This window comes from Triturus cristatus, chromosome 4_1 (genome assembly GCF_964204655.1).
Source record: "Triturus cristatus chromosome 4_1, aTriCri1.1, whole genome shotgun sequence".
Classification (NCBI taxonomy): Eukaryota; Metazoa; Chordata; class Amphibia; order Caudata; family Salamandridae; genus Triturus; species Triturus cristatus.
The window spans coordinates 1136933763-1136956669 of NC_140585.1; the positions used below are offsets into that span (position 1 = coordinate 1136933763).

General features: G+C 48.7%; 2 protein-coding genes across 6 annotated transcripts in view; one reads left to right on the forward strand and one right to left on the reverse strand.

Annotated features, from left to right (window-relative positions):
- LOC146856172 (uncharacterized) overlaps positions 1-17071 on the reverse strand; it is a 91503-nt gene extending 74432 nt beyond the window's left edge. Inside the window, exons 1-2 of one of the 3 annotated variants that reach the window (XM_085654226.1) lie at positions 16946-17071; positions 7394-7520 (exon numbers count right to left, since the gene is read on the reverse strand). In XM_085654226.1, the coding sequence (XP_085510352.1) occupies positions 7394-7520; positions 16946-16957 (139 nt within the window). In that variant the 5' untranslated portion in view covers positions 16958-17071. The remainder of the gene's footprint in view (positions 1-7393; positions 7521-16945) is intronic. The other 2 variants (XM_085654229.1, XM_085654227.1) reach the window with 2 other exon arrangements.
- A 516-nt stretch (positions 17072-17587) lies between these two features.
- LOC146856173 (zinc finger protein 14 homolog) overlaps positions 17588-22907 on the forward strand; it is a 93940-nt gene continuing 88620 nt past the window's right edge. The window contains exon 1 of one of the 3 annotated variants that reach the window (XM_085654230.1): positions 17588-17771. In XM_085654230.1, the coding sequence (XP_085510356.1) occupies positions 17615-17771 (157 nt within the window). In that variant the 5' untranslated portion in view covers positions 17588-17614. The remainder of the gene's footprint in view (positions 17772-22907) is intronic. The other 2 variants (XM_085654232.1, XM_085654231.1) reach the window with 2 other exon arrangements.

A 22907-nucleotide genomic window follows, 5' to 3' on the forward strand; every position in this document is an offset into this window, starting at 1 on the left:
AGTGTCCCAGCCTGAAGACGATCCTGGTGAGAGGAACATTACTCTAGATCAGTGGCTCCCTAACTTTTACAACCATGACCAATTTTTAAAAAGGACAAACTTTAGTGAATCCACATTCCTTTAATGCACATGAGAAGTAGTGATTTCTTTAATGTAACTAAAGCATCATGTGGTATCACATTGCCATTTAGACATCACATTTTCCATTGAAATGGCACCTAACTTTACAAAGACATACAGCTTTACTGATAAAAGTATATATCCTACATCACGGGGAAAAAAAACCCTTTCACTTTGCAGTTAGAGAAAGAAAAGTAAACACCAATCCCATTAGCAGTAACTTGTCAGAAGACATAGCTCGACATTTGGCCTCTGTAGTTAAAACACCACAAATGTAACAAGATAAACACATAATTTAAAGGCATCTTTATTTATAGCTCAAACTTTCCTGAGCCACCAAAAATCTGCTCACCACCGAACCACAGTTTGGGAAACACTGCTCTAGACAATGGCTGATTGTGGAAAACAGTCTGAGGAGGATACATTGAATAAATGAATAGTAGACTTGCAGAGCGCGAACAATGCCTAAAGGCGTCAAGGCCCTGATAGCTGAAGGCAGGTCGGGGTGGGTGGAAACCAGTACTTAAAGATTAAAGGGCCCAAAGCCAGGTCTTTAATGATTTACGAAATAGGGGTGGGGTGACTCTAGACAAGAAATTGATTTCCAAAGCTTGGTTGCAGCCACAGCGAAGGTTCCTCTTCCCCACTTTGATTTTCTGAACCTTGGTACTACCAGCCAGTTCTTATTGGCAGAAAGCAGCTGTCTAACAGGGACACAGCTCTGGAACAGATGTGTTATGCCTTCTGGATCAAGGTTAAAAAGTGCCTTATTAACGATACATAAGGCCTTAAACAGAATTCGCTTTTCGACAGAAAGCCAATGCAGTTTGCGAATGGCAGGAGAGATCAATTGAAATTTTGGAAGGTCTATAAATCAATCTCGCTGCAGCATTCTGAACAAGCTGTAACTTATAAATGGATCCCTTGTTAATGTCCAGAACAAGGGCATTGCAATGATCTAATCTAGACAGAATCAGGGCTACCGCTGCATGTTTTCGAGAGGGAAGAGATAAAGAAAGAAAGATCTTCCTCACAGTCCTAATGACCCAAACACAAGAAGATACTGTTCTGTTCACCTGGGGTTCAAACGAAAGCTTGTTGTCAATTATGACCCCAAGATGCTTTGCCGAGGCAACATGGCGAGGACATGATCCAAGCACTGAAGAAGAAATTAACCAAACTTATTCTGGAAGTGCTGAAAATATACATTTTCTGTATGCTATACCTCTAAAAGAGTGGAAGCTGTTGACTCACTTCAACGCTCTCTCTGATCAAGGAAGGGTTGCTCTACAGAGTACCCAGAAGACTACAGTGCAACCAGAGCTGGTGTCTGCTTGATCAGCTAGCCTTCCAGAGGTGAGTGAACATCACCTATAGTCTAATCTGGAGGAAGAGCTGGAGTGCGCAGAGAATCCTGCCTGTAAGAAGAGGGAATGAGTAAGTTAACCCTTCAGGAGGAGCTGACTACTGGTGTGGGCAAGAGCAGTTGCCCCTGAAGGATCGTCAAAGTGACGCTGGCTCTGCCTCCCTCACATTTACAAAAGAGCACAATTAATGACACTGTCGAAGTGTGCCCGAGCGGATTTCCCTATTGACTCAGCTGTCACAAGGGTGGCACTTGCCCCATGTGTGCCCAAGCAGTCTGTGCTGCTGAAGAAGAGACTTCCGGTTAAGTTGTGGCACTGCCCAAGTGTGCCCACATGGACCTTTGAAGTGGATAGCCAAGTGACACTTGCACAACATATGCTCAAGAGGACTACGCTGCTAGAAGTGAAACAACTGCCTGTAGGGACTTTCCCACTGTGTGTCCAAATGACTATGCAGCTGGCTGAGGCACTGAATGGAAGCGCAGCCGACTGGATTAAACTGCCACCTTTGAACTGGAGCGCCTTGATGCAACCCAACTGTTGTCCCTGGATCTACGATAGGAAGTGGACTCATCGCCGACTAGACGCCTGGGAGGATGGTTCAGCTGAATCACTGACTTCCCAGACAGTCAAGGAGGAAGGAAGCCATGCAACAACTCACAGGGCCCTATCTCCAGCCTATTCTGTGGACCTGGAATAGGGCAACCAACTAATGACGCCTGCAGCTGGTCTCGACTCTGATTTGTGGCCCGATGTACTAGCCACTGGTGCGTCTTCCCACTAAGCGGGAGGACCAGGACCAGGACTGAAGTGTGGGAGGCCAGAACAAGACCTACCTTGAGCAGGACTAGTTGATGAGAGAACCTTTGAGAGATTGAGTTCCTGCTGTTGCCTTCCAGATCGGAGAGGAGGAGAACTCCAGGACACCCAAAGAATAAAGGGTGGTGAAGTGGGAAGGAGAGAGGGCATACTCACTTGGAAGTTGTAGCCCAGCACCAGAGACTACGAGTAACTGATACCTTTTATAATGTCCAGTTTTGAGTTTTATTGTGTATTATAGTGCTTCTCTTTTGCAAAGATAAACTTTGGGCTGGACAATCAAGTTATTATGCTGCTGAGCGTCATCTGAGTGCTGAGCTTGTTGTACCCACACACTAACCTCCCTGAGAAGCCTACAAATGGACGCCATTATTATCACTGAGATTTAAGTGCTAAAGGGGTTATACCAATTTGCAGAACCATAGTGGGGCCAACAACCTCAGAGACAAACGACGAAGCACAGTAGCCCCTGCTTGCCCTTTGGCCACCCGAATAGAGTCTGACAATAAATAGGCAGCACGTGGTGTGAGATCATCCAAAAACCAGTGTGCTCTTGCAAACAACAGAATAATAAGTTAAACATTTACACTTTAAAGTCTACACACCAAAATGTCAGATTCAAGTTTGGGATGAGTAGAACTTGACACCCTATTCCTTGATCAGTTAGGGATCTATGCATGGGTAGAGGATAGGACATCCCAGTAACAAGCTCTCCAGGAATGCTAAGATTAAGTGAGTTTGAGTAGGAGAAGTTGAGATTAGCTCACCTGGAACAAGAAGATGGGAGAGACAGTAAGAATGGGCTCATGAGGAAAGAAAGAGGGAGCATGAGGAGCGGGAAGGCAGGAAATGGAGAGAGAATTGGAGAAAGAGAGGGTGGATTTAGAGAAAAAATCAGGAAGGCAGCCGAGACAGCTATATTTGGGAAAAAACAATTACATTTCAAACTTTTCAGCAGTTCCTGCCTAAGATCCAAAATAGCTTGTGCACATGTGTGTAGAGGTACAAGATATTTTGGAAACGTTTCTGAGTTTTTTTAGATTGCTTGTAAAGCTTGATGTGCCTAAAGCAACAACATTCATGAGTCACTTGCATATGGAAGGGACGGCAGCCATTGTAAGGATGCTGGTTGCAGAGCAAATAATTTATGAGTGGATGAAAGAAACTCTAATAAGGAGGTCTGGGCTTATGCCAGCTAAGTACCTGCAGAGGTTTAAAGACAGTAAGCAAACAGTTGGTGTATCATTTTTTTACTTAGATTCATGAAGTATTTTGTTATTGGAATAAGTGGGTGAGAGACATGGAGGCCCAGGACTTTCATTCCCTTAACAGGTGGATGGTGACAGAGAGACTCAGGGAGGAGTGCTCTACCACAATTAGGCAATACCTGTCCGATCTACCAGAAAGGGATCTAGAGAAACGTGCAGTGTTGGCTGACAAGTGGTTAGAAAATAGTATTTAAAAGGGCTGGAGCAGCATTGCACTAAGCCAAAGGGGGAAATTAGTTCCAGACTACAGGGTAAGGACTAGGGTATTTCCCAAGGTTCCAAAGTGGAACAGAAAGAGAACAGATTTTGGGTTCCAAGTCAGAAACAACAGAAGGAAGAGCAGAGGAAGGAAAAGAGAAGAAAGTAATGTTCTTCTGTGCCCAAGGTGATAACTTGCTTTAAGTGTCACAAGAAGGGGCACTACTAGAGAGACCGTCAAGTAAAAGACAATGTACAAGTTTCACCTATCATAGCTGGTGTGTTGGGGGAAGGGACTCGAGAGAGCTCTGTTGCACTGACCTAGTGGCTATGTACATTTGGGAAAGGGACCCTGATCTCTTAAAGAACACTCACCCAAACATTATTATGTTTCTTATATAGCGCCTGAATCGACCCCCGAAGGGGTATCTCCGCGCTTGCCTTGGGAACCCGTCCTGGCTTTTCCCTGTGAGATAGCCCCTACAGGGCATCCCCAAGGTGAAAGCCAGGCATCCCGCCACGGGGGGCCGTTGTGGAGATTAAGCAAGCTTAATGCCCAGAGTTGAAGAGTGTGAAGCCATGATTAGGTCAGGCACCGAAGCGAGAATTATCGAGTCCATGGACATTTGAGCTCAAGACCCTGCCGCGTCGGGAATTGAACCCTGGTCCTGGTTCTGACCTCTGCTTCAGGGTCTGCCTGCTCTAACCAGTGAGCCACACTTCTCCAACATGGTGGGGGTTGTGTTATGATCCAGTATCAATGGGAGACAGGTTTGTGCCATAAGAGTTATAGGAGGTCACAGCACTATGGTTTTTCAAACCTAAAGCAATTATCTCTGGTGCCAACGGCACATGCTTAGCAGCTAGTGGAGAGGACATGGAGTATCCCATTGCCCAAGCTGACTTGGATATCAATGGCAAGCAAGCTATGGGTGATGCAGAGATGAGAGAGAAGCAAGACGCTGAATGTGTCTCTTACAGTGATTTCATTGCCCTTGCTTTAGTACCAGGAACAGATGTATATATGGTCTGGAAAACATTTGTGTTCACACAGCATAGGCTGCTTGTCACTCTCAGCATGAGATTGAGAACATTCCCTAGCAGAAGAAGCCATAACAATATAGTCAGCGTATACAGGTAGAGAGCAGAGTGAGAAAACTAAAGCTGAACAGGAGCTGGAGTGTGGCTCACTGCCTGAGCTGCAGGGGTTGTTAGCTTCTGGAGGACCTACTCAGCAAGAAATTTGCAGGGCACACGTTGAATGCTTTATGTTGGTGAGACTTCAGAGGGAAGCCTAGGGACATATCATTAAAGGAGTGGTGGGAAGACATTTTTTTATATGGAAGGATATTCTAGTATACAGTGAGCTGGTGAATCCTGAGCCTGAAGCCTGCAAGAGGCTAGTGGCTTCACAAGTGCACAGGAACTTTCTGTTGCCACTGGCTCACAAAGTGCCCTTAGTAGGATAGCTGGCCGTTAGAAAGATCCAGGATGGGTTAAATATTCTGTTCTACTTGTGGCCAGCGATGCACAGACATGAGAGATTCTGTGGAATCAGAGGAGCTACTTGTCAGATGAGTGGTACGTCTGGAGGTAAGACCCTGCACCACTAGTGCCTCTACTAATTGTAGGTATACTGTTTGAGAGGTTGAGAATAGACATTGTTGGTCCATTTGACCCACACTCAGCATCAAGCAACCACTATATCTTGATTGTGGAGCATCAAGGAATTACATGTACAGAGGTGGTACCTATGAGAAGCACAACTAAAAAAGATGTAGCAAGGATTTACCTAGGGATGTTTCTAGGCATGGATTACCTAAGAAGGTGGTTACCGAATAGGTAACCAATTTTTCCTCCTCTTACCTGACAGATGTAGATGCAAGCTGGTGAGACTTACCACAGGATATCATCCATACAACAATGGGTTAGATGAGAGGTTTAACAAGACCCTTAGGGGCATCACTAGAACTTTACCACGGAATCTTTAGAGAAAGTGAAATTTTCACCTGCCATGTCTATTATTCACTTACTGGGACATTCCACAGAAGGGAGTAAGTTACAGCCCATTTGAGCTTCTGCTTGGACACCCAGTACAGGGATCACTCAGCTTCATCGGAGAATGGTGGGGAAGAACTTCTGAGTCACATCAAAAGAATGTGGTGAACTACGAGGTTGGCCTCAGTGAGTTGATAGAGCAATACATGAGTCATATGAAGAAAAACATTCAGGCAAACCAAGAGCTGAAAAAGCAAAAGTAGTACTGACTAGGTAACAGGGGAGGAAGGAGGTGTTGATGCTAAAGTTCATTTGTCCAGGGCATTTGGAGAACATGTGGTGTGGGCCATACAAGGTAGCGAAGACGTTTTCTGAGGTCAACTACTTGGTGGACACAGATGTCACAAGTGAGCCAAACAGAGTTCCATTTGAACCTGCTTAAGCCATAACTCCAGAGAGATCATACAGTGAAGATCATGGTGATGACATAGGAGGTTGAGGAAGACAGTGAACCACTTCCTGACTTGCTGTATGTGATATGAAGGATGGATCTGTGGATGGTGTACAACTTGCGGGTGAGCTACTGCCTGAGCATAAGTTAAGAAAAAGTGTAAAGAGTTGCTGGTGCAATTTTCCCATCGATTTTCGCTAACTCCAGACTTTACAGATGTCTGTGTACATGACACAGATAGTGTCAGTGAAGAGCAATATGTACCAGATATCTGACTAAATTCAGGAGTGCATCAAGGCAGAGATTGGCAAGATGTTGGGGGTGACTGAGTTGTTGGGTAGTTCTTGGGCCAGCCCTGTGGTGCTGGTGTCTGAGCAAGGACCACAGACGTTTGCTTTTGTGAGGATTACTGGGCCCTTAATGCGGTGATCAAAGCTGATGAATACCCAATTCACGGAGCTGGTGAGATAGTTGACCAACAATTTTGATTTGACTAGCAACTACTGGCAAATGGCACTAGCATCTAATGCCAAGCAGAAGATTGCACTCTCTACATCAGAAGGGTTATATGAGTTTAAGGTCATGCCTTTTGGGCTCAAGAATGCTCCCGACACTTTTCAGGGACTACTGAACCTTGTTCTCTCTGGGTTGAAATAGTTCTGTGTGGCAAATGTACACAATATTACTGTCTTTAGCAATTCATGGGAGGACCACCTGAGGCAGGTAGAAAAGGTTGGTCAGGATACAGGGAGCAAACCAGTCATCACGGCAATCAAGTGACAGGTGGGGCAGAAAATCCCACCACCTGAGTTTCGTGACCCAGGTCAGATGAAAGAATATAATAAACACTGTAATATGACTAGCAAGACACAAAACTTGTTTCACTTTTACTTCACAGTGAATTTTCTCTCTCCGGCCCTCTTTCTGGGTAGCTTTATTCCTACAACCAGTAATACTAATCCCGTTCCTGACCCCAAAGCCTAAATGCTTTTTAAAATTGTAGGGGTGACAGTCCCCTTACTCCTCCTCCATTAATCTGCGATGTGGTTCTTCTCACTCTAGCGGCATTAAGAGAATTATTGTGGCAGTATCAGACAATCTTTCAGGACGGTTTAAACACACAATTACATTCAAATCTGAGACTGAAAATAACAGCATTGACAATAATTTACCTAAAGAAATGAGAGCTTGGTGAATTTCCTTCATCACATTCCTGTAAAGCTCCTTCTGCCACTCATGTAAAAGTTTCCACTCTTCTTCAGCGAAATATTCTGAAACATCAGAGGCTCCAACTTGTGTCTTAAATAGCAAATATAACGTCAATTACTGAGTAAATCTGTTAAATGGAATAAAATTCATGATAGCCATTATACATTTTTACAATACACACAACAATGTTCTCACATTTACCCTTTTCATCCACTTCCCCTTATCTTTAATTACAGGTAGCCTTCCTAATGGCTAAATCAAAGGGAAGAAATAGCGTGTGAATGCAGGGAGACAAGCTACATAGAAAGTTTCATATGACCTTAGCAAATGCCATATGTGTTGTATGCCTCTGCTACTTAATTTCAGAACCTTAAGCCGGATGAAAAACAAAGGGGGCTCTAAAGGGGTGTGGCCTAAGAAGCATAGCTAGGAATTCTTTCTAAGAGGTGTGGCCTATGTATGTAAGGAGGTGGCTTAAAATAAGTAAACTAAAATCATGTATGTCATATAGTGCACTACCTGACCAGTATTTTGGTGCCTTTCTCTGAGCTTTCTTTTGTTGTATCCAGACAAATCACATGTAACAGAAAGGCATCTAAAACAAGCACCACATATTGGCTTTACTAATGCTTTCTGGCAGTACCAGATAAAAGAGAAACAACAATGATTTTGTTGTGAATAGTTAGAATTGAAAATGTTTCAATCTTGGAAATATGGCACTGTATTACTAAGGTCTGTGGAAGGGGTGGTAGTCTTCGGAGTAACTCAATGACTCCCATTCTTTCCTACACACACCTTTCCTCTGTAGTCTCCGTTAGACAATTGTGCTGTGTTTTTGTCCCCACAACTTTCTGAAATCCTGCATGTCCCGTACCTCATCTGCTTCCACCTTAACACCCTCTTTTTACTCTATATTACAATTACCTCTTAGCATTTACATCCCCATAACGCACACAACACAACCACTCACCTGTTTACTTTTTTCCTACCCATTAACCCCAACACACAGACACCTAAGGTGACTCAGCTCATACATAGATGTCAACCCTCCTAATTCAGGCGGGAGACTGACGATTTCAAGGCTAGTCTCCTGCCTCCCGATTCCTGCTAGCAAAAACCCGAATCTTCGATGGGCTTCTCAGCCCTGCCAAGTACCACGCATCAGGCGTGATACAAACGCATTTTTGTGCTGGTGGCCACATCACAGCACTCAAATGCATTAGTCACGCATTTACAAAGCTCCCTGATACACTGGGAGATCATGAGGTGCTCCATCGCCAAATAAAAGCCACCTGCATGGGCAATTCTATTACAGGACCGGAGGCTTCGTATTATGCTTCTCTTTCTTATTTATTGCTACTCACAGCAGCCAATGAAAACTTATCTTATGTAACAAACTACATTTCCCATGATGCATGCACCACGTCACTTCCTGCAGAGCCCCATAAGAGCCAGTAATACCGGAACCAGTCCTCTTTCTTTGCTGCTCACGCAGAGAGTTAAGTTGCACAGAGCTTTCTTGATATCTATATCGCTAGCATTGCATTATTTTGATGTTGTGATTTATGACTGCTCAAGCGGCGCTTTGTGTTTAATCGTAACGCGTAACTGAACGCCGCTTTGCTCTGTATAAATATATGCCTTAATCATTGCCTTGGTTAACGCCGTCAGGCGGCTTGCATTCCGCGCCCTTGGCGCTGCGGGGCTCCCGCTGGGAGCGCGTGTGTGGAACGGGGTCTTCCCCGAGGATTTGGTTGCGCGCTGATCGACGTGCGAAGGGCGGCGCTCGGCCGCATCGTTGGTCTCCCAACGCGGTCAGCGCTTCAACAGGGAGTGTGTGCAGGTACCGCCCTGCCTTCGGCGGGTAAAATTACCGATTTAAATCAGCGCGAAGGCTCCCCTCATATGCCGGTGCGCTTGGAGCCAGTCACTTTTGCTTTCGTTTAAGTTTCCACGAGCGTAGCCCAATTGGGCTATTTTGGTAGGATTTGGGTTACACACGTTGTTACAGCCCGTTTTTCTATCGTTTTCTTTCGTTTCTTCTCATTGTGAGCTCGGATTTCCACAGAGAGCATTGTTTGACGCCTTGCTGGCTGCAAAAACGACCTGGGCCTGGAGGGAGCACACCTCCTTGGATTTTTCTGCTCTTTTTGGCTCCACTACGCCCTGTGGGCTGTAATAATTGGGACACAGCTGCTGCTGAGGAGCTAGGTACCTGTACTGTTGTGCTGTGGGTTGGCTCCCCCCCATTACTCCTCCTTACTGCTGCCTTTATGAGCAAGTACGTTTATAAATTTGGCTCCACAATGGAAAATTGGGTGCACTATGAGGAGGATGACACCTTATATGAGGAGGAAGTAGGTACACCTTCCATCGAGGAAAATATTGTTGAGGCCCTGGACGCTTCCGTGCAGGAGTCGGTCAACAAGGCCCTGGAGAAGGCAGTTCCGGAAACTGTACAGCAGGCATTGGCGACTGCGTTGAAGCCTATTACTAGGCAATTGGAGAGGTTCGCGAAGCATCATGGCTTCACTACCCCGGCAGGGGCTCCGGCAGAAGGCCCACAGCCTAAGCCTTGGCCTCATTCTGCCTCTTATTCTTCACTTCCGCGTCCTGAGACGGAGAGAGAGAGGGTTCAGGATACCGACTCGGAACCTGGTTCCACCTCATCGGACACCCCAGATGATTCCCCTCCCAAGAAGAAATCTAGGAAGGCTAAGAATGTGGAAACTCCACAGACGACCCCTACGCCTTTCACGTTCAACCCCTCGGACATTGTTCATCCTAGGTCCTCTGATTGGCTACACGCCCCAGAGGTGGCGGCGTACCTGCATGAGAATTTGCGCAAAAGTTTTGACAAGGAGGTGCGCAACAGTCTGAGGTCTGAATGTCCCCGACCGGATCTTTCGGACAAGGTGGCTGAAACACCTGAAATTGACCCTAGTCTACTAACTTTCCTTAAAAAGTTTGCCAAGGACCCTAAGAAGGGTATAGATCGCGCCTGGCGAGGATGTCAAGACAAACTTCTTGATGTGGTCGGTCCCTTGGCCAAGATCTTGGAGATGGCTCTGGAGGCGCAGGAATCGGGAACCACTATTGATTCCCATGTGTTGGCGGGCTGGACCCAGCGGGCCATCTGCCTCTTAGGTAATGCCAACTGCGCAATTTCCACGGAGCGCCGAAAGTCCATTCTGATGCGCATGGACTCTAATCTAACGGAATTGGCGGCGGCAGAGCCTGGCCCATTGGCGGACGGAAACCTCTTTGGCGACCGTTTCGTCAAGGATGTGGTGAAATACGTGGGCACTTTCACGACCCTGGATAAAGCACAGGCAGGAATCAAACGTGTATTTCAAGCTGGGGTTTTCAACAGGGCCGGACGAGGCCAGGGACGCTCGTTTGGCTGTCAATTCTCCCAAGGTCCTCAGCAAGGAGACTTCGGTCGCGGCAGGGGAGAGTGGGACTCTACCCGCGGCGGCACCATCTACCCCACCAGGGCGACGCTTTAACAAGGGCTCCTATCGGGGAGGATTCCAGAACACCGAGTCTTCAGGTGAGCGCTCCAGACTTATTCTTCTTCCATTGGGGAGACGTATTCAGCAGTTTTATCACAATTGGATTCAACTATCGCGGGATGCCTGGGTTTTGCAGACAGTTCAGGGGTTTCATCTAGATTTCTTCCAGACTCCTTCTCAGGTTCATCGGCCCAGACAGCTTTCTTTTTCCCGACTAGAGTGCGATTTCATAGATTCAGAAATAGAAGGATTGCTGCAGAAACACGCGATAGCTCCTTGCGACAAGGGCCCTCGCGGTTTCTGCAGCAATATTTTTCTGGTACAGAAGAAAGGCGGTAGTTACAGGTTGGTACTCAATTTGAAGGATTTCAACCAGTACATGACTTACAAGCACTTCAAGATGGAGGGCATCCATCTGTTGGCAGACCTACTGAAGGAGGGTGACTGGTTGGTCGGTCTGGACCTGAAGGACGCCTATCTGTCCATTCCCATATTTCGCCCCCATCGCAGATTCCTTCAATTTCAATGGCGGAACCGGTGGTACAAATATTTGGTCCTTCCTTTCGGACTTTCCTCAGCACCGTGGTGCTTCACCAAGGTTCTGAAACCTGTAGTAGCTTACCTCAGGGAACAAGGGGTTCGCATGATTGTCTATTTAGACGACATGCTCATCATGGCGCAGTCTCAGACATTGGCGGTTCAGCATTTGCGCATGACCATTCGTATCTTGCAGAACCTGGGGTTTGTGATCAACAAACCAAAATAGGTTCTGTGCCCCACGCAGACGATAGATTTTCTGGGGTTCGTCATAAACTCTCAGACGGCCCAGCTCAGTCTTCCACGTTCCAAACTATACGGGATTTTAAAAAGGAGCTTCGCTCCCTCCTAACCAAACAAATGGTTTCTCTCAGGGTGATTGCCCGGATAGTGGGACTTCTTGCGTCGTCCATTCAAGCAATATTTCCGGGACCCCTACACTACAGGGCCCTTCAACACTTGCAAAAGGGTCTTTCCTACACGGACTTAGTCCCTCTTTCCCCGGAAGTGCGGAAGGAGATACAGTGGTGGCTTGCCCACGTGGAAGCGTGGAACAGCAGAGCAATTTTCGGCTCCCTACCGGAAGTGGTCATAGAATCCGACGCCAGCCGTTGGGGTTGGGGAGCGCGCTGCGGAAATATTTCCACAGGGGGACGTTGGTCCCTAGAAGAGTTAAATCTTCACATAAATTGTCTAGAACTCCTTGCAGGGTTATTTGCAATCAGGACCCTATCTCCCAGACAGCTCTCATGTTGCATCCTTCTTCGGATGGACAACATATCGGCGGTACGGTACAGCAACAAACTGGGGGGCACGAGGTCCTCAATGCTGGTAGAGATAGCGAAGGACTTTTGGCATTATTGCCTGAGTCATCAGATTTCGGTCATAGCCGAATACATTCCGGGTCAGTCCAATGTAGTGGCGGATTGGAACTCACGCCACCTCAAGGACTACAGCGACTGGCAACTCCTCCCACGGGTGGTCCAGTGGTTGCAGGAGATATGGGGGTTTTGCGAGATCGACCTGTTTGCCTCCAGGCTGAATCGTCAAATGACAAAGTTTTCAGCTGGAGGCCGGACCCATTGGCTCTGGCGACGGATGCCTTTGCACAGGAGTGGACTCAGACTTTGAATTATGCGTTTCCACCCTTCATTCTCATTCCTCGCGTGTTCACTCAGGTGATACGCCAGAAAGCGGAGGTGATATTAGTGACTCCCTTGTGGAAGTCGCAGCCTTGGTTCCCGTTGTTGCTGGAGGAGAGTTGCGACTTCCCCAGGAGGATCCCATGGTCCTCAACAATGCTCCAGGGCCCTCATGGAGAGAAGCACCCGATGGTTCTATCGCGGCATCTGTCTCTGATGGCCTGGAGACTTTCAGGCAGCGTTGGCGAATGCCAGGGTTTTCGGAACAAGCTTCAGGCTTCATCAACCAAGCGTGGGCCCCCTCTACCAGGAAGAGATATTCTTCAGCCCGGGGATGCTGGGTTTGTTGGTGCATGGGACAGCATGTGGATCCCGTGGGGGCGGAATTACCCTTTATTGTAAACTTCCTGTCCGAAAAAGCGTCTGAAGGTTTAGCGTATCGCTCTGTTAATAATTTCCATTCAGCCATATCGGCGGGCCACTCTCAGATCGAGGGCAAACCTGTCGGGATGCACCCTTTAATATGCAAACTCCTAAAGGGTATCAGAGTAGCTAATCCACCCAAACCAAAATATTCTTCCTTGTGGGATGTCTCGCTGGTTCCTTCCCTGTTTAACAGATGGCCCAACAACAATATGTTGTCCAGGAATAATTATTGGCCAAACTGGACATGTTGCTATGCCTAGCGGCTTGTAGACGTTCTTCGGATGTTAAGGCTCTTGATATTACAGGTAGAGTATTTACTCCGGAGGGAGTTTCGTTTAATATTACGTCTAGAACTAAAACCATGTCACACAGTGTAGACTATCATGCTTTTCCTGACAATGCTAAACTTTGTGTGGTCCAATGCCTTAAGGTTTATGAAGAATGTACCAGGTCTACCAGGCCTGATGGTGTGGTACAATTGTTGATTGCTCTGCAGAAACTGTACAAACCTGTTACTGCGGCTACTATAGCCAGATGGTTAAAAAATGTTATGCAGGAAGCAGGTGTTGATAATCAGGTCTTTGGTGCACAGTCTGTTCGAGGCGCTATGGCCTCTAAGACCTTCATGTTGGGTTCTACTGTGCAGGATATCATGCATTCTGCAGATTGGTCTTCTGAGTCAACATTTAAACAGTTTTATTATAAACCGGTGGGTGACATATCCTCTGTAGTTTTTAATCAGCATTAAACTAGCATAATACGAAGCCTCCGGTCCTGTAATAAAATAAAAAATTAGCTAGCATTCGCGCCAAGAATTTTCAATTCTATTAAGGACACGGAGGCGAGGATTATCCCACCCGGTTAAATTACAGTATTGTAATTATTGCCCACCCGTTTGCATACATATTCTGGTTATACAGAAGTTACAGGTTGTTCTATCTCTGCTTTTTTCAGGATCCGAAAAGAAGCTGGATTAGTCGTAATCCTGCTTGAAGTTGACGTTCCTCTCAGCTGGTCTGGTTCTTCCACGTTGGAAGCTGTTGTTGAACTTTTGTTATAATTATTGGACTTTAATGTTCGGAGCAAAGAAAGAGGACTGGTTCCGGTATTACTGGCTCTTATGGGGCTCTGCAGGAAGTGATGTGGTGCATGCATCATGGGAAATGTAGTTTGTTTTACATAAGATAAGTTTTCATTGGCTGCTGTGAGTAGCAATCAAATAAGAAAGAGAAGCATAATCCTCGCCTCCGTGTCCTTAATAGAATTGAAAATTCTTGGCGCGAATGCTAGCTAATTTTTTATTCCTGTGCTATTTACAGCTTAATATTCTGTTACAGAGGCACTCTCTTGTTGTCATGGTGACCCCTGCAAGTTTAAGATTTCAATCAGAAACATTGTTTCAGTGGTGCGTGGCAAAAATAAATTGTGCTCTGATGTCTCGCCCCGCCCCTCGGAGATTCACGTGTGCCCCGGTTTCATTTCTCAGGCTGCAGGCTGGTTATTGTGTCAGAGGGGTCTTCCTCAATCACAAACTATTAAGCGCCAAGCTCACCCAGCCTCACGTGGAGGATCCGTCGTAACTGCAGTTAATTTATCTACCGTGGTCAGTGACATGAGAGTGGGGTTGGGTGTCCCCTTCTCCGCGCCCTCTGGATTCTGGAGCGAGAGCAGGTCAAAGGATGTGACCGTCATGTCTGAACAAACGTGAATCCACCAGCAGCACTCTGCCTCTAGGTAACTTGGTTTAGCAATAATGCCACGTTTTACTGAATGTTGCACTCCATAATTATGCATTTGTTACATTATTGTTTAAATTCCGTAATCTTTTATTTTTCATGCTGCTCGTGCTCCCGTAGGCTGTTGTGTATGTGTGTGGCAGGGTTATACACAGCGCTATCTCTGGATCAGATCTCAGACAGATCGCCTCTGCCGGGACCTGCCACCCTGCTCTGAAGCTGCTGTGTAAACCTGTTATTGTGGGCAAAAAGAAGACTTTGGTTGACTCAAGGTAATAGAGCCACTCCCACGTTTGATACAGCCCTGATGGCATAAAAAGAAAAGTGTGTTTGAATGTGAGGAAAAAGAGGGTGGGTAGGTGCGTGGTGAAGGGGGCCATACACCCAGTGCTTGCAGGACACAGTGAAAAATAAGAAGATGAGGAAAGAGATGATGCAATATATGCAGAATAAGGTTTTCAAAAAGATGCGTAGAAAAAGGGGGGGGGGCCGGTGGCTAATGGTGAAAGGCTGCAAATGAAAGCAGTTTGAATAGAGAACAGGAGCAATCAGAAACTACGAAGACCAGTAGCCCGTTCACAGATCTTAGTAATGGTTAATTACTGCATACATTTACTTGCAAGAAAGTATCATTCAGTGTTGCTCATTTGACAGTAGAATTTCACTCATATGCAGGTCCACTGGAATTATGTGGCAGGGGAGGGTCAAATTATGCGGCAGGGTATAGTAAATTATGAGGCAAGAAAAGGCAAATTATTCTGCTTATGCAGCACATTTTGTGATGGTACTACTTCAGTATTTTGTCATTTTCAGGCTTGTTAACAGTGTATGGGCATTTGTTGTGCCTCATTAGTACCATCTTAACACCCAACTAAAGCAATAAACTATATAAAGTTGACCAGTCAACCTTTGCAAAGGGCCTTCCACTGCTCAGCAACATGTGTTGTTGTGCTTTTACTAACTTTTGAACAGTTTGAGGTAGAAACAAAGTTTTTTTTAAATCTGCAGATTATGCAGCAGATGATGGATTATGTGGCAAATGCGGCAAATCTACAATTATGCGAACATACCAGCACAATCACATAAGTCCAGTGGCCCTGCTCATATGCACACTGACACCACCAAAATGTCACACTTAAGCAGTCTGTAAACTTGGCAGCTATGTTTCTGGTGATTTGCAGCAGTTTTAAGATATCTTCGAGTTTTGTGTTGCTCAAATGGGTGTAATTTCTGATATTCATAAGTTTCCCTTGTCTTCATTGCTTTATTTTTGCTCGCGAGTTTGTGTCATTCAAAGTCGTTGAATGCCACTCATAATTACATTGAAATTATGAAAATGTCACACATAAGCACTCTGAAACCTTGGCAGCTATGGCTTCTGTCAACAAGGACTGGCCTTGTGAGACTCGAAGTATGCACTGCCAGTAACCTGCTCTCACAGGGCAGTGTGCTGCATTTTTGTCACTTTCTCTTTGCTTGCTGATAGCACATTCTCTGAGCTCCTAACAGATAGGAACATTTATGTTTTTACATTTGTGATATCAGACCTTGCAGCAGCACACTTGCAAGTTATGTTACACAAGGGTGTGGAGAGGATGTGGGTCCGTCGGCTAGACTGCCGACTTTGGTGCTGGAAACCAGGGTTCGAGCCTCGGGGTCGCGTCCACATCCTGTGATTCTGGGCAAATCACTTTAATCTCTCCATACCTGCATGTGTAATTTAAATACGGTGCTCCTGTAAAGCGCTCCAATACCTTCGGATCGAGTTCGCGCTATATAAACATGCAACAAACAAAAAAGAGTCAACCCTGATGCCCGAATCTTGGTTTCCCAGCTCCAAAGTCGACAGTCTTATCCACATCCTTCCTCTCCCCTGTCTGTGCTTCGACACTGAACTGGTCACACCAAAGGTGAACTTCAATGTTCAAAACTCGGCAAGTCAGTATGACCGAAAATCCCTTAGTTTCAACTGTCCAAGGAAAAGGCTAATCTGGTATTGAATGATCGCAACTTAATGCTTATTAGCTAAACTGAGGTATTATCCAAGCAACATAAAGTAATGATGACTCTTTATTAAAAATAAAAGTGTATTTTGTCTAACGCTACCACTGAATTCCCTTTACAATTTACAATTTCGTGATTTGGGGAGGTAAACTCACCTCACGTGGCATTTTTTTTTAAGGTGCTTCCTTCCCCAGTGATGGTTTCTAAGGTCCGGACTCTGTACAACAGACCGGAAGAGGGAAGGGAGAGCACAGACTCGTAGTATGCCCCATTTTCATAGCACTACGCATGCCCAGATACCGAGATAAAGGTCACCGAGAGTTGCGCATGCTCAGAATCCGTGACAGCCCGTCACGACACGTGTATTAACAGTTGTTGCGGCCGCTAATGGGTCTGTCTTGAGAGTCGGCCCAAAAGTGATTCAGTTGTCGTCAGCTACAATTGTTTTCCACTGATTTTATTAAATCGCTGTTTATAGATTTTTGTAAGTTCCATTTTGGTTAAACAGTTATTTGATACTTCACCAGAGTTTCGAGTTTAGGTTCTTTTTTTTGTTGTTGCATATTTATATAGCGCGAACTCGACCCGAAGGTATTGGAGCGCTTCACAATTACATTTCGGAGATCTGTCGCCTAATTTTGGTTTGTGTATGGCAATGTGAGTAGTATCTTACCTTGTGCGCAGGCGTAAAGGAGTCATTATATATATGTTAGCGCGCATGTCTGAAAGAGTAGTACACCACAACATATCGTGCCCACGTATTACGCTGTGCGCAAGCGTTCGTAATCAGTATTTCATGTAGCGCATGCGTTTGAGATTCAGGCATGGTCCGCCTGCTTAATCGCTTTTCAGGGAATTCTGTTGTGTCAGACTTGGGGTTCCCGGGTGATTTTGCCTTATTAGCTGTCTGTTTATTTGCAGGCAAGTCGCTGAACCATCATTTCCTCAGCAAAGCGCCAATCTCCAGAGATGTCAGAGAAGGTGAGTGTTGGCCTGCGGAGTTAATAATTGGTGTATATTGTAATGTTGGGCCCAGAGGCGCAACTAGAGCCAAATTTCGGGTGGGGCTGAACTTTAAGCAATAGGCAGAGTGGAGCTGCAGGGGCTCTTAGAAGGGGTGAAACAACAGCAAGGCCTCATTAACATGCAAATGGTCTTTTAAAGACCTGTAAAGTGCTCGGGTGCGGCTGCTTTTTTGCCCGGGAAGGTGTCTCATCCCGGGCTGCCACACAAGACGGGAAGGGGGGGGGGGGGGGGGGCTGAAGCCCTTTGAGTCCTATGGGTGTTCCGCGCCTGGTTGGGCCTCAGGCCCACATGAATATGAAGGAGTGACACAGACACATGGATATATCGGGTAGCAACTGGCCACGAGCACGTGCACTCGGGCCCTTTTATTGACGGGGCCACGTCACTCGTGGCACCCGTGATGGATGGGTGTGGGGGTGCAGTGTGTCCAGCCCTCGAGGGAGTGGCTGGGGTTACAGCTTCCTGTGAGACACTAGAACGTGTCTCGCAGGACACTACATTCCTCCCCAACTTTATTGAAGGACAAGCAAAGTGTCAGTCCAACCTGTGGGGAAGAAACACACAGTTGATTGAATACCACCGGGTCCACCAGCTTCTCGAGTCAGGTGGCAGGACAACATCAGACGTGGGCTGGTGAACTTGGCTTGCAGCAGGACCTTCTCAGCGGGCACCCGTAGTTTAACCTGAGGGACTCAGGACACGACCGCTGGCTTGGAGACGTCCGCTGCATACCGTCTGTTCGCTGACTGACGTCGGTGATGGTCTGTGGTGGGTTCTAACAGTTCCTTTTAGTGTGCTGCGTCGTGACCATGGATGGAGTCTCACATGAGGATTCACAAAAGTGTTGCTGGACCGACTGTCCCTGTTGAACCGCTTGGCTGTGACCGGTACCCTGACGGTGGGGCAATGTCTCTCCTCCCTCTCCCGCCCTGGGAGGCCCGTCGTCGGGGTTGCTGCGGGACTGTAGGAAGGCTGCGCTGAAGCCGCTGCTTGTGTGCCATTTGGGGCAGCTGCAGGACCGCCGAGGAGCCGTTGCTTGGTCGCCCGCACAACCCTCACGGGTGGATGAGTCTTGGTCAAGACTTGCACTTGCTGTCGCTGTTCCGGTGTAGGCCAGGTTCACAGGTAGCTTCTGATTTCGTTTAGTCGGCTTGTGCGGCAACGGTTTCGGACTCCAGTCCATCGGTACTCGGAGAGTGGTGCTTGATGCATGTGTTGATGGCTGGTGTGGTGATGGCTGCCAGCCATATGGTGAGTCAGAATGACAGGTGGTGGTGGCTTGTTGAGAGTGTTCGGATGTCAGGATGGACCTGGGCAGCCACGTGCCTCCACCTTGCTGATGTTGAGTGTCCGTGGCGGTTTAACACGTAGAGTGTGTTGATCCTCTCTTGCCTGGCTTGGGGCCACTGCTGACTCCATCGTGAGGCGGTGTGAGGACGGACACTCAGAGCTGATCTTCACCCGTGGCATCCGCGGACAGGAGCAGGGATGCCACTTGACTTAGACTGCTGACGCTTGGGGATGGACAGTCGCCTGGGGAAGCGTGGGGATGAGACGCGGTTTGCGCTTGCTGCGGTTTACGTTTGGTTCACCTGTGGAGCTGTATCCAGGGACGTCGGTCCGCCTTGGTGGCTTGGGGATGGACGGTCGCCTGGGGAAGCGTGGGGATGAGATGCGGTTTGCGCTTGCTGCGGCTTATGTTCGGTTCACCTGTGGAGCTGTATCCAGGGACGTCGGTCCGCCTTGGTGGCTGTCTGGTGTGTCAGGGTGTGCTCTTGGCTTGCTGTGAGTCTTCGGTCTTCTCCCTTTGCTCGTCTGTGTAGCCCACCTGTGTTTATCTGGTTTTCAGGGTGACAGGGCTGTCACTCTTCTTTCTTTGAGGGCGTTGCGCTTGGACCTCGAGGCGACGCTGTCATGGCGCCAGCTTCTGCCTTCGCGCCGGCGCGCTCCTTGCTTGCTGGGCGACGTGACGTCCAGTCGCGTGTCGCTGGCGTTGGCGCGCCTGTTGCTGTGGCGGCCGCCACGTGGAGTGTGCGACTCCTTCCTTGCCTGTCGTGGGTCACTGCCGACTCCATCTTGAGGCTGTGTTGAGGAGGACACTGTGTCATGGACACTGTGACGCTTTCGGGCTGCTGCGGGTGCGACTCCTTTCTTGCCTGTCGTGGGTCACCGCCGACTCCATCCTGAGGCAGTGTTGAGGAGGACCCTGTGTTGCTTGCAGCCCACTGCGGGGCTTCGCTGATGCAGTGGGGACATGGTCGCTCTCTGTGCTGCATTCAGCTGTGTTTCTCTGTGGAGATGTGTCTGTCTCCCGGGCGCCTGCCCCTGCTGTCAGGTTCGGTGGCGCGGCTTTCTGCGTACTTCTGACCTAGTGCGCTTCGTCTTCGCCTTGGGCTCTTTCTCAGGCACGCCAAGTGTCTGTACGTCCATAGGAGCGAGTGATGCGATTTCTTCTCCGGCCGTGGCGTTGGGCAGCCACGTGCGGTGTGTGCACTGCACCAGTCTGCTCTTGTGCTGTCAATGGGGACAGCGCTCTGGAGACATTGGTGTCTTGGTTGGTCATCCGCTCTTGCTAGTGGTGGTTTTCTTTCGTGTTGCTGCTTGAGTTTGGTCAGCGCTTGCTTAGGCTGGAGAAGTTTTGGGTTTCCTGGGGGCCCTTGGTGATGTGCCACCATCTGTCGCCTTTGAAAGTCTAGGCAGCCCATTGGGGCGGCGCGCAATGCACCCAGTCTTCTTGTGCCTCTTTCGGGACTTGCCATCTTGCTGCATAGGGACAGACGCTGTGGGCCTCTCATGCACCCTTCTCTTGCAGGGTAGCTGGGTGCAATCAGTTCTGGTGCCGGTTGTGCTTTGCAGCCTCGGTTCCTATTGAGCAAGGGCGGTGCTGCTGTCATTGTGGCATCTTCTTCTAGGATGACGGTTGGCACAAGACTTTCATGCATCTCCTCTGTGGTAGTGGGGGCCTGCTTGCTGTCCTTCTTGTCCTGAGTTTCAGAGAGCGTGTGTGAGTGAAACGAGTGATGCACAGAGGATGTCCCTTTAAGTGCTGGATGGCTGTTTGCTGCCCCCGCGAAACCATGCCGGGGTGATGACGCAGGTGTGGGGCCATGCGCAGTGTTGGTGAGCCCCAGTCCTTGCAAGATGCTTTCTGTCTGTCCTTGGTCACCTTGTGGGAGCTGGGGGCAGTGCGTGGTTTCCTTTGGGCTAGGATGACGTGGCTGCTCCTTGTGCCAGTGTGGACTTAGTTATTTATCACTACTTAGCTTTACCACTGGGCATGGGGCCCATCAGTGCCAGTCCGCCTGTTAAGACGGGGTTCGGACTTTTCCTTGCTTGACAAAGTTCTCATCCCGTTATTGCAGGCATTCCTCTGTAGTGTATTACGAGTGATGTGGCTGCAGTACCACGGGTGGCCACTGGGTGGCACTGTGCTGTAAGTTGATTGTCTCGATCGTGGCAGCCTCTTGCCCCGAGCTGGAAATGGTTCTGGAGTGGGGATGCAGACGCGGGGGCTGCTTGCAGTCTGGGACGGCTCCGGTCCGTTCCTGATGCTGTTTCTGTTCAGGGCTGCCTCACAGGACGTTTTCAGGTGAGTGGTGTAGCGTTGGAAGCTGAAAGACCACTGCCGACTGTATACCATTGTGTGCTTTTCCCTTGTGGTGTGTTACTTTGATTTGGATGCAGTGAGCGCGGTGGCGGCTCTTGTGCTTTGGCAGGGGAGCAGCTATGTGTCCTGGCAACGCTGTCGGCCTGGAGCTGGAGTCCGGACACGCACGGGCAAGGGATCGATTGGCGTGGTGGCGGCTCTTGTGCTTTGGCGGGTGAGCAGCTATCTGCTGATTGTGTGCGTGTGTTGTGGCAGGGACGTGGCCTCGGGGCTTCAGGGTCCCTCCTTGCCTTTATTGTGTGTTGTGATGCTGGGCGACCTCGCGGGCTATAGCAGTTTGTCCTCCGAGTACAAACTGCGAGTATCGGTGGGGACGCTGGCGCGGAGAGTGACCAGCAGGTGGCGCTGAGGCAACTGCGTGCGAGTCGCCTTACTCACGGTTCTCTTGGCCATGCAGGTTCAGCGCAAGGCAGGATTCTCCATTCCTCGGATGGCGCCAAACAGGGGCTGCGCTCTCTGCTCCGTGGGAGGCAGCACGGCGCTGGGCAGCCGCCCAAGGCCACGCAGCGCTCCTCCCTGTCCCTACGGAGGTCGGCGCTCTCACTGGATTCCAGCGGTTGCTATGCGGCGATCTTTGTAGTGAGTGGCTTGTGTTTTTTTCTTCCGTGGGTGAACCGGCAGGCAGGACGGGACTGGGGCTGCCGGTGTGGGCACCTTTCACCGCTTGGGGTGGGCTAATCACATTTCGCCGGGAGCTGTGGCCTCGCTTGCCGTGTCGGGGCAGCATTAGCATGTCCTCTCATTGCTCATGCAATGTGGCGGCGCAGAGTAGGTGGCAGCTGCACCGATGAAAGAAGGTAAAGCGGGGATTCACTTGCGGGTCACTGGGCCCTGCAGGCACGCTGGTTAGCGGTGTTCCCACCTTCACTGGGGTCGCCAGTCCGTCCTTTCCTACATCACTCCCGCCTCAGTGGGGATGAGGGCACGGCTGCACTCTGGAGGACGCTCCGTGGGCTGTGGGGAGCGGTGTCGCGCGCGGTCACTGCGGCAGTCACTGGTGGCCGTAGGCATCGCTGTGGGGTGCCGTCTTCTGGGCTAGTGTCCTCCCCCCCCCCCCCCCCCCCCACACGAAGTTATGACGGGTAGGCCAGCGGTCATGCGGGGTAGGCAACCCGCCTCGTCGCCAGTGTAATGTTGGGCCTCAGGCCCACATGAATATGAAGGAGTGACACAGACACATGGATATATCGGGTAGCAACTGGCCACGAGCACGTGCACTCGGGCCCTTTTATTGACGGGGCCACGTCACTCGTGGCACCCGTGATGGATGGGTGTGGGGGTGCAGTGTGTCCAGCCCTCGAGGGAGTGGCTGGGGTTACAGCTTCCTGTGAGACACTAGAACGTGTCTCGCAGGACACTACATATATGATTGTGATTGCTTTCAATTTATATGGAGCCTATGGGGGTGAAAGCAGAGGTTGGAG